Here is an 11,232-nt window from a genome sequence, read left to right on the forward strand (position 1 = left end):
ATAATGTTGAACCTCGACCTGAGCAACCCCAGATCATGGCCCCGCCCCCACAGGTCTGTACAGTCGGCACTAAGCATGATGGGTACATCCCTTCATCTGTGATCATCTTCATCTTTTTTGTTGGCCGGGCAGTGTATATATAATATATATCTGAAGTTACCACACACCAGTGTTGGTCTGTTAGCTTGCGGCTAATGCCTGGTTGTTGTGATGCTAAAATTATCATCAGAGGATTTCACTTTGTAGTCTTGTGTCCACAGAACCGCCTGCAAAGCATCATGGGATTCGCAGTTCCCCTGTTTCATGCCAGAGGAGTTTTCCAGTACAGCTTCGGCCTGATGCCGTACAGGAAGTCCATCCACACCATAGGTACGGTCATCCAACGTTCATCCATCATTCATCCAGTGAGCGTCGTCTGGCACTGCCCCCGGTGCAAGCAAGGCAATCCAGACCTTTCTCAGTTGTAGTTCCACGTTGGTGGAACGACCTGCCGAGCACTACCAGAGCAGGAGCGTCCCTCTCTACCTTTAAGAAGCGCTTGAAGACCCAACTCTTCAAAGAGCACCTCCCTTCCTAACTGGCACCTCGGCTTAACCTGCACTTAAGCAGCAACAGGCCCGCACTTCTTTTTATTCTTTCTATGTCGTTTTATAAGCAGAATTTATTGTTACACCAGGTTTTTAATGCTCTTAGCCTGATTGTTCTCTCCCTTGTACGTCGCTTTGGACAAGAGCGTCTGCTAAATGACTAAATGTAAATGCAACGCTCATCCAACATTCATCCATCATTCATCCAACGCTCATCCAACATTCATCCATCATTCATCCAACGCTCATCCAACATTCATCCATCATTCATCCATCATTCATCCAACGCTCATCCAACATTCATCCATCATTCATCCAACGTTAATCCAACATTCATGTAATGTTCATCCATCATTCATCCAACATTCATCCAACGTTAATCCAACATTCATCCAACATTCATCCAACGTTAATCCAACATTCATCCATCATTCATCCATCATTCATCCAACGCTCATCCAACATTCATCCATCATTCATCCAACATTCATTCATCCATCATTCATCCAACATTCATTCATCCATCATTCATCCAACATTCATCCAACATTCATCTAATGTTCATCCAACGCTCATCCAACATTCATCCATCATTCATCCAACGTTAATCCAACATTCATCCAACATTCATCTAATGTTCATCCAACGCTCATCCAACATTCATCCATCATTCATCCAACGTTAATCCAACATTCATCCAACATTCATCTAATGTTCATCCAACGCTCATCCAACATTCATCCATCATTCATCCAACGTTAATCCAACATTCATCCATCATTCATCCATCATTCATCCAACGCTCATCCAACATTCATCCATCATTCATCCATCATTCATCCAACGCTCATCCAACATTCATCCATCATTCATCCATCATTCATCCAACGCTCATCCAACATTCATCCATCATTCATCCAACGCTCATCCAACATTCATGTAATGTTCATCCATCATTCATCCAACGTTTATCCAACATTCATCCAACATTCATCCAACATTCATCCAACGTTAATCCAACGCTCATCCAACATTCATCCAACGCTCATCCAACATTCATCTAATGTTCATCCAACGTTCATCCAACGTTCATCTAACATTCATCCAACGTTCATCTAATATTCATCCAACATTCATCTAATGTTCATCCAATGTTCATCTAATATTCATCCATCATTCATCCAATGCTCATCGAACATTCATCTAATGTTCATCCATCATTCATCCAACGTTAATCCAACGTTCATCCAACAATCATTCAACGTTCATCCAATGCTCATCGAACATTCATCTAATGTTCATCCATCATTCATCCAACGTTAATCCAACGTTCATCCAACAATCATTCAACGTTCATCCAATGCTCATCCAACATTCATCTAATGTTCATCCATCATTCATCCAACGTTAATCCAACGTTCATCCAACAATCATTCAACGTTCATCCAATGCTCATCCAACAATCATTCAACGTTCATCCAATGCTCATCGAACATTCATCTAATGTTCATCCATCATTCATCCAACGTTAATCCAACGTTCATCCAACAATCATTCAACGTTCATCCAATGCTCATCCAACATTCATCTAATGTTCATCCATCATTCATCCAACGTTAATCCAACATTCATCCAACGTTCATCTAATGTTCATCCAACGTTCATCCAACGTTCATCTAATGGTCATCCAACGTTCATCTAATATTCATCCAATATTCATCCAACATTCATCTAACGTTCATCCAATGTTCATCCAACATTCATCTAATATTCATCCAACATTCATCTAATATTCATCCAACGTTCATCTAATATTCATCCAACATTCATCTAACGTTCATCCAACGTTCATCTAATGTTCATCCAATGTTCATCCAACATTCATCTAATATTCATCCAACATTCATCCAATGTTCATCCAACATTCATCTAATATTCATCCAACATTCATCTAATATTCATCCAACGTTCATCTAATATTCATCCAACATTCATCCAACATTCATCTAATGTTCATCCAACGTTCATCTAACGTTCATCCAACATTCATCTGTTGTTCATCCAACATTCATCTAATGTTCATCCAACGTTCATCCAACATTCATCTAATGTTCATCCAACATTCATCTAATGTTCATCCAACGTTCATCTAACGTTCATCCAACATTCATCTGTTGTTCATCCAACATTCATCTAATGTTCATCCAACGTTCATCCAACATTCATCTAATGTTCATCCAACATTCATCTGTTGTTCATCCAACATTCATCTAATGTTCATCCAACGTTCATCCAACATTCATCTAATGTTCATCCAACATTCATCTAATGTTCATCCAACATTCATCCAACATTCATCTAATGTTCATCTAATGTTCATCCAACATTCATCTAATGTTCATCCAACATTCATCTAATGTTCATCCAACATTCATCCAACGTTCATCTAATGTTCATCCAACGTTAATCCAACGTTCATCCAACATTCATCTAATGTTCATCTAATGTATATCAACAATGTGTACTCTGATAATCAAATACAAACATAAAACAAAACAATTCAAATAAAATAAGTTTTGCATTTCAAAAACAAATAGACTTTGAAAAAGGAATCTTAATGCTTAATTAAAAGAAATAGATAAAAAGATGTAGTTTGAGTTTTCCCTTTTCTTCTTTTTCTTAATATATAACTATATTACACATATAAACAATCTCAACAAATACCAACAACTTAACAGCTTGAACTTTTCTCTTTGTTCCCACTTTCTCTTGTTCAGTCACATAAACTCTACCGTGTGCTGCCAGGAATTACTACGGTAAAGATGGAAGAAGCTGCACAGGTTAAAATAGAAACGCTCGGTCACAATCTAATCACAGGTCTGAGTCTGTACAGAACGGCTTCTGGTTTGGGCCTGGACCGTGGTCCCCCTCTTAGGGTTATATGTTATATATGCTAGATGATCATGGGTGATTTTTTCACTTCTTCTTGCACCCCAGCCCCAGTTAGCATCAGTTAGTTTGGCATCTGAGCTGTTCCTTGTTGTTGTTCCTCTAAAACTTTCTCTCGTTCTGATTTCAGTGGGAAAGCCGATCTTGGTTGCCCAGACTCCTTGTCCCAGCAGTGAGGACATCGAGAGTCTTCATCAAGTTTATCTGACGTGTCTCAACGACCTGTTTGAGCAAAACAAACACACCTACGGCTTCAACAACGACCAGCACCTCACGTTTAAATGACCTTCACATGACACGGGTGTGTCACATGTAAATCACCTGTCAATAAACAGCTGACCACAGCGGCCTGTTTGTGCTATGGACATAAACTGTTTTAACTGAAAGCACCATGCTAACTCTGATAGCAGAGCTTATTGACTTCAAACAATGCAACAGTGCTTGCAGAGTTAGGGTGGTGCAATGTCTCTGTGTTTACATTACATTACATATCATCACATAACATATCATATGTCTTTACATTACATATCATTACAATTATCTGATGATTTATCTAAAGGGACTCACAATCAGGGAATCAACCACGAGGGAACAAACCCAGAACAACAAGAATTAAGTCCGTACATCTGCTTCATGAAAGCCAAACTACAAAGTTCTAGTGCAACAAACAATAGAAATAGAAACACCAGAGTTGAAGATGGTTATTAGATCATCATCATCTTAACCAAGGTTTGAGAAAGTGACATCACATGTAACAGATGCTTGACAGGTGTCTGCTGTGACATCACAGTGACAAAAGACGAGCCAGAGAAGATGGATCATACAATTTAAAATGGCCCTCGATAGAAGGTTTCCCACTCCTGCTTTAGAACATACAGAACCTTTAAAACATTTAGAACCTTCAGAACTTATAGAACATTTGGAACCATCTTTTGATTACAGCCTTCTTTTTCTGTTCGGTTTATTGGCAGGTGGCAACCAAGGTCAAGGTGCATTACCGCCACCGACTGGATCTGCCTCTTCTTCCTGACTGATCCACAGATTTGAATTCCTTTACAGCCTTTAGAATCTTAAAAACCTTTAAAACATTCAGAACCTTTAGAATCTTAGAACATTTAGAAATTCAACAGCCTTTAGAATTTTAGAACATTTCAAACTCTTGGAATCTTTACATCACTATAACCTGAACTCAACAGACCAACATCTTAACCAGCTGTGCAGAACTATTTAACACAGAGTTTGGAGTTGGTAAAACATCTGGGATTGTGTCAATGTGTAAGTTACGGTGCCCCCTGGTGACATTTTGTAAAATATGATGATTACATGACCACGATATAATAACGAGTGGGACGAGATCTGAAAAAAAAAAAAAGACGTGTGAAAGTGAAGTGAAGAAGCCTTGTTTGAATTCCATGATGTGTCCTCTAAATGACACACACTGTCTCTGAGGACACCCTCTGTGGACACACACTGAGGACACACTGTCTGCACTGACTGAGGACTGACACTGAGGACACACACTGACTCTGTGAGGACAAACACTGTCTCTCTGACTGAGACGTACTGACTGAGTTAGAGATCAACTGAACCAACCAGACGTTGTTTAAACGTCTCTTATCCGTCCCTTTGAGGAGAGTGTGCACCACACAACAGTGTAGAGTCATTGGTGAGTGTTCGAGTCCCAGAGAGAAGAGGGGGGGCTGTCACAAGGTAAATCTGTAAACTATCTATCCCCGAATTAATATTTTATTTCACAGGATGAAGCTACTTAAAGGATCAAAGTACTAAAGTATGTGTGGTTCTCCTCCGCTAACACTCCCAGTACATCAGTGTTAGTAAGTGTAGTACATGTAGACAGTCTGTGGTACTGTGAGTACTTTGCTCCTACGGGTCAGGTTGGTTCTGTTGGGCTCCAGCAGCTGACAAAGGTTCATCCTCTGAGGAGAATCTAGATCTTTCAGAAACTCCTCAGAGGATCTCAGAGGATCTTGTGGGTCTCTGAAGACCCTGGTCCTCCTCAGAGACTGGAACGATCCACAGCACGATAAGAACATGATGTCATGGTTCAAAGAAAGGGAGTGGTCAGTGGGTGGAGCTTTACACTGCTTGATCTCTTATCTCTGATTTAACCTGGAGCAGTTCAGCTGATCACCATGTTACCATGGTGATTTACCCGGTAACAAGGGAACGAGCTTCGTAAAACTGAAAACTCTGAATTAAACCTGAAGTTACTCTGATAACCAGAAATCCTGCTTCATAGTTCAGACCTCTGGTCTCTGTTGTTGTTCACAATCCACAATCAGCTGATCACAGCAATGTGTGTGTGTGTGTTAGAACACTGGAGCCATTCATTCAGAACCTCTTACTGATGGTTCACTTTCTTTAACGGAAATCGTTTAGAATAATAAAGGTTTTAAAATAAAGTTCCATTAAAACGTTTTAACTGTTTAGATGGTCTTGTATGTTTCTGAAATGATTTTTTTTTCTTTTTTTAACATTGAAAACTTCGACAAGGCACTGAGCCCTGATTGGCTCCTGACCACTGACAGTGTGAGACGTCACTCACAGCGCCCCCTGCTGCCTGTCAGACAACCACATGTTCCACAAAGTGATGTCAACATGATGTTGTGAAAACAACCTGTGGACCAGTGACGGGTCAGCTAACTCATTAGATCATTAGTAGGCTAGCTGGTAGCCTGTGTATCATTATGTGGACTATTGCTAATCTTAGCTACGCTATGCTAACAGGCCCACTGTCATAAGTAACATCATTCAATGTCATTAAAGCTCCAGTGAGTCAGATTCAGGTGAAAGGATCTATAGGTAGAAAAGTAATGTAGAATAATCCTCATGATGTTTTCATTAGTTCATTTCATCTAAATTGTATGAATTGTAGTTTTCTTTACCCCAGAAGACCTTTTATATTGAAATACTTAATATTGAAATACTTAATATTTAAGTACTTTATATTTAAATGCTTAGTATTTAAATACTTTATATTTAAATACTTAATATTTAAGTACTTTATATATTTTTTTAAAGTTATACCACCTTTTGAGTTTTTATAACAACTGAAGCTGCCACAGGTTCTTTTTCATGTTTGGAAGGAGGGGGAGGGGTGTTCAGCTGCAACGTGACACTTCAACACTAGATATCCCAAACTTCTACACACTGTACCTTTAATTCATGATGTCATAATAATAAACTTTAGTTTATTGAACCTTTCATACAAGAGATGCAGCTCAAACTGCTTACAATGAAATTTAAAAGAAATAAAATACAATTTTAAGAAATGCATAAAAAAAGAAAAGAAAGAAAATTAGAAAACAATTAGAAAAGCACAGGAATGTAAGTAAGTGTATATTTAATTAAAGTCTGAAGCAAAGAAATGTTTTAAGTTTTCTGTTAGAGACATTTCTGAACTTCTCTGATATCGAGCATCAGTTCACTTCTTATTCAAGAGTAGGTGACATCATTGATGTCATGATGGTGTTATGAAGTTTGTATGTGTGATCATGTGTCATAACTATGAAACTTTCTATGGACTTTGTGACAAAAGTTTGATAAAATAAATGTTGTATTTTTTTACAGTCACTCAATTTACTTATTTATTTTTAATTGTTCAGTATTGATTGTAAATTATATGAAATCTATAGAAAAATGATATCCGATCATAGATCATGTGCACTTGTACTCTGAATGCACTTTGTCTTCACAAAGGACAACTGGTCTTGGATTTTCTGACATGTTGTGGTTTGATTGGATATTTTTGTTGGTGGACTGTGGCTGAAGATGTTTGGTTGTGTGTCGTCTTCTCCCGTCTCTGACCTCGGAGCGCATCTTCATTCGCATCTTCGTTCGCATCTTCGTTCGCATCGTCGTCCTCCATCGACCCCGCCCCTCCCTGTTAGGACTCTGCAGCTTGTTGCTCGGCGACCTGAGATACCTGTTGTGTTACGAGATTGTAGAAAGATCCGAGGTCAGGGGTCAGGGGTCAGAGAGTCCTGGCCAGGTACCAAGCCAACCTTACCCTCAGCTCAACCAATCACTGAGGTACAGCCCAGAGCCTGCAACCAATCGCATCCTCACATGACCCCGCCATCTGCCCCGCCATCCTCATTAGCCAATCCCTAATAAATCTCCAAACAATGGGCAGGGTTCAGAAGCCACCATGATGTCACTCCTGCTGTTCTGCTACAGGTAACCATGGCAACCCGGTAGCGAGGGCGGAGCTGATACAGATCATTGTCCTGAAAATTTGATCACACGTATGATTTAATTATTGATCAGCTAAAATAATTATTATCGAAATTTCGAGAACATTTCCTTCAGAACTCCGTAACATTAAACTAACATCATGATTCATCATATATTATGCAAATGGTGTATATTCTAATATATATATATATATATATATATATATATATACATCGTCAACAGCTGAAACTCAAACCAAAGAAAAAATAACATCTGAACAATATTAATTGTCAGTTTTCACTTTGCACTGGAAAATAAAAATAAAAGACTAAGAGGTTTGATTAGATTGGTTTAGTTTCCTCAATAAACAAGAATCATGAAGACAATAAATTCAGTTCAATTCCAAACGTTTAATTCTCACCTCTGTCTGTCTTTCAGTTCTTCCTGTAACAGTCTGGTTTCCAGCGACAGTACAGTTGTACAAGCAATGGTGAGTTTGATTCAACTGTAGAATAATTTATTTTCGTTTTCAGTTTTCAATTCAACAAGATACATGAGAACACAAATACACAACTCAAAAACCCTCCCCCAACCCACCCACCAACAAACAGTGAAAGAGAGGAAGAAAATAAAAATAATAAAGAAATTAGAATAATAAAAATGTTCGAGAGGCAAGGTAGACAAACAGTAAGCGCTGATGGCAAGGAACTTACAGATCTACAACCCGTCCACTATTGAAGCAGACAATGTGTCCATATATGCCAAATAAGGCTGCCACATCTCGTTTTATCATGATGTCAGAAAAATCATGCCAGAATGTGTTAAGTTTTGTGCATAACCAAGTGCAGTGCAGGAATGAGCCTTCTTCTATACTACATCTAAAACACAAGCTGGATATCTCAGGTTTATATTAATGCAATTTCTGTGGCGTAAGATAGGTTTGATGGAGAAAGTTATAATAGGTCAGCCTGTATCTGGAGTTAATAGTGGCAGTTAGACTTTTTACACAATTCAGACCAAAGCTCTGTACCCATTATCACACCCAAATCGGACTCCCATTTCTCCCTTGATTTATGTAAACCTGGTTATGGAGCATCATCCATCAAGAGAGAGTATACTTTTGAGATAAGACGAGGTGTGTTGCCCTCATGATTCTTCCAGACCATTGAGCATGGGTAAAGTCATTTCAGATTTAAGAAATGATCTTAACTGTAAATAACAAAAAAAGTTTCTGCTGGACAGATCATACTTCCTTCTTAGGTCCTCAAAGGACATCAGGGATCGATTCTCATAGCAGTCCTCCAAATGATGAATCCCTTTCTGGTGCCACATTTCCAGGGTCTTATTATCCACTGACATAGGTATGAGCTCATTCTGTTTCAACGGTGTTTTAGGTGAAAATATAATTTTTAGTCCAATATTTTTCCGGACTTCATGCCACATTTTGATGATATGAATCAAGACAGGGTTGTCAGTTCTTCTGATGTTGGCTGTAGGTGTCCATTTATAGATAAAGTCTGCAGGAATAAGTTTGATTCAACTGCAACGTAACTGTTATTTGTTTGTTTGTTATTCTTATCAGATCTTTTATCAGTTGATCTGTTGATGATGTCATGTGACTGCTCCCTCTACTGGATGAACCAGAGGAGAACATCTGTACTTCAGACTGTCAAACTGTATGTGTCTGTGTGTGTGTGTGTGTGTGTGTGTGTGTGTGTGTGTGTGTGTGTGTGTGTGTGTCTGTCTGTGTATGTGTGTGTGTGTGTGTGTGTGTGTGTATGTGTGTGTGTGTGTGTGTCTGTCTGTGTATGTGTGTGTGTGTGTGTGTGTAGTACCTGGTGAAGACTCACCTGATGATGACAGTGATGGAGGAGGTGGAGCTTCTCAAAGAAGAAATCACAGAACTGTAGGAGAAGAACAAGGAGCTGGAGAGAGAGAACCACAACCTGAGAACACACACTGACACACAACTACACACACTGTCACACACACTGACACACAATCACACACTGACACACAACTACACACACTGTCACACACACTGACACACAATCACACACTGACACACAACTACACACACTGTCACACAACTACACACACTGTCACACACACTGACACACAACTACACACACTGACACACAACTACACACACTGTCACACAACTACACACACTGTCACACACACTGACACACAACTACACACACTAACACACATTGATTGGTAACAAGTTTAAAAGAGGATTATATTAATGAATGGTGGTAACCATGACAACTGTTTACATCAGGCTGCAGATGTTCTGTGTGATGAAGATGAAGATGAAGAGAAGTATGTAATAAATTTATAATTATATAAATATAACTATATAATTTATAGTTTGAGTCAGCCTGATGATGAAGATGATGGTGGTGATGTTTAAGATGATGATGAGGTCGATAATGGGGATGGTGGTGATGATGATGATGATGATTATGATGATGATGATGATGACGGTGATGATGATGAGGATGATAAAGATCATGATGATGAAGATGATGATGATGATTATTATGATGATGATGATGATGATGAGGATGATGATGATGATGATGATAAAGATCATGATGATGAAGATGATGAGGATGATAAAGATCATGATGATGAAGATGATGATGATCGTGATAAAGATCATGATGATGAAGATGATGAAGGTGACTGACCCCTCCCACCCTGGTCATGGACGTGTGTGTATGGTATTTTATTGTATGTAGTATATATATTATTTCTATTTTTCTATTTATACCATTTATAAATACACCACAGCAAATTCCTTGTATGTGTAACCCCCCCCCCACACACACACACATAGACCAACAAACACAAATACAGTCTGAAAAACAAAAGAGGATTAACAGGATGTGGTGTTAAGGATGTTCTTATCCTGTCCTCTGATTGGCTGGCAGAAGTGACACGACAGATAACCATGGCAACAGCACTGATGCTACTTTTTTCAAATGTGATCAATATATCAGGAACAACCTCAGGAATCAATGACCTGTCCTCAACATGACGTCAAGACGTTTGTCCATGACAACAAGACGTGTCCATGACCTGTCCTCACCATGACGTCAAGACGTCAGATGTCTTTGTGTTTGGTGAATGAATTGTAAACACTCTTTTCAAACAGCTCTTACATTCACTCGTTCATTCAGTTCATCTCTGTCACATATCTCTCGGCACGTGGGAGACGGGGATCGAACCTCCATGACCCGCTGTACAACTGTCCGTGGGTGTAACCTGCTTTAACAGAGATGTGTGTGTGTGAGCAGAGGTCTCACTCTGAGCTGAAACCGTGAACTGATGTTAATGAGTATTTGTTCAGAGTACGTGTGTGAGCGAGAGAGTGACGTCAGATCATCGCTCAGTCACACTAATCTGTGACAGAGTGAGACCTCCTGTCTGCTGAGGCTGCTGGCCCTTTAAGAGGAAGAGGACCCCCCCCCCCCACATTGTTCTCTGCCGC

The 11,232-nt window shown here is 39.3% G+C and overlaps 1 protein-coding gene and 1 long non-coding RNA gene across 10 annotated transcripts in view; one reads left to right on the top strand and one right to left on the bottom strand.

Annotated features, from left to right (window-relative positions):
• The window catches only part of mogat3a (monoacylglycerol O-acyltransferase 3a), a 21,768-nt gene extending 14,579 nt beyond the window's left edge, over nucleotides 1-7,189 (top strand). For 7 of the 9 annotated variants that reach the window (XM_069518929.1, XM_069518933.1, XM_069518932.1 and 4 more), the window contains 2 exons: nucleotides 261-369; nucleotides 3,667-3,880. In XM_069518929.1, the coding sequence (XP_069375030.1) occupies nucleotides 261-369; nucleotides 3,667-3,821 (264 nt within the window). In that variant the 3' untranslated portion in view covers nucleotides 3,822-3,880. Of the gene's footprint in view, nucleotides 1-260; nucleotides 370-3,666; nucleotides 3,881-4,507 lie in introns of those variants that run through there. The other 2 variants (XM_069518930.1, XM_069518931.1) reach the window with 2 other exon arrangements.
• On the bottom strand, nucleotides 6,720-11,221 carry LOC138406507 (uncharacterized). Its single transcript, XR_011239958.1, has 4 exons — nucleotides 10,904-11,221; nucleotides 9,584-9,658; nucleotides 8,155-8,238; nucleotides 6,720-7,786 (listed from the first exon to the last, which is right to left on the bottom strand). It is a non-coding gene; the product is annotated as an uncharacterized lncRNA (long non-coding RNA).
• Nucleotides 11,222-11,232: the final 11 nt, after the last annotated feature.

The sequence above is a fragment of the Paralichthys olivaceus genome, chromosome 22, assembly GCF_024713975.1.
Source record: "Paralichthys olivaceus isolate ysfri-2021 chromosome 22, ASM2471397v2, whole genome shotgun sequence".
NCBI lineage: Eukaryota > Metazoa > Chordata > Actinopteri > Pleuronectiformes > Paralichthyidae > Paralichthys > Paralichthys olivaceus.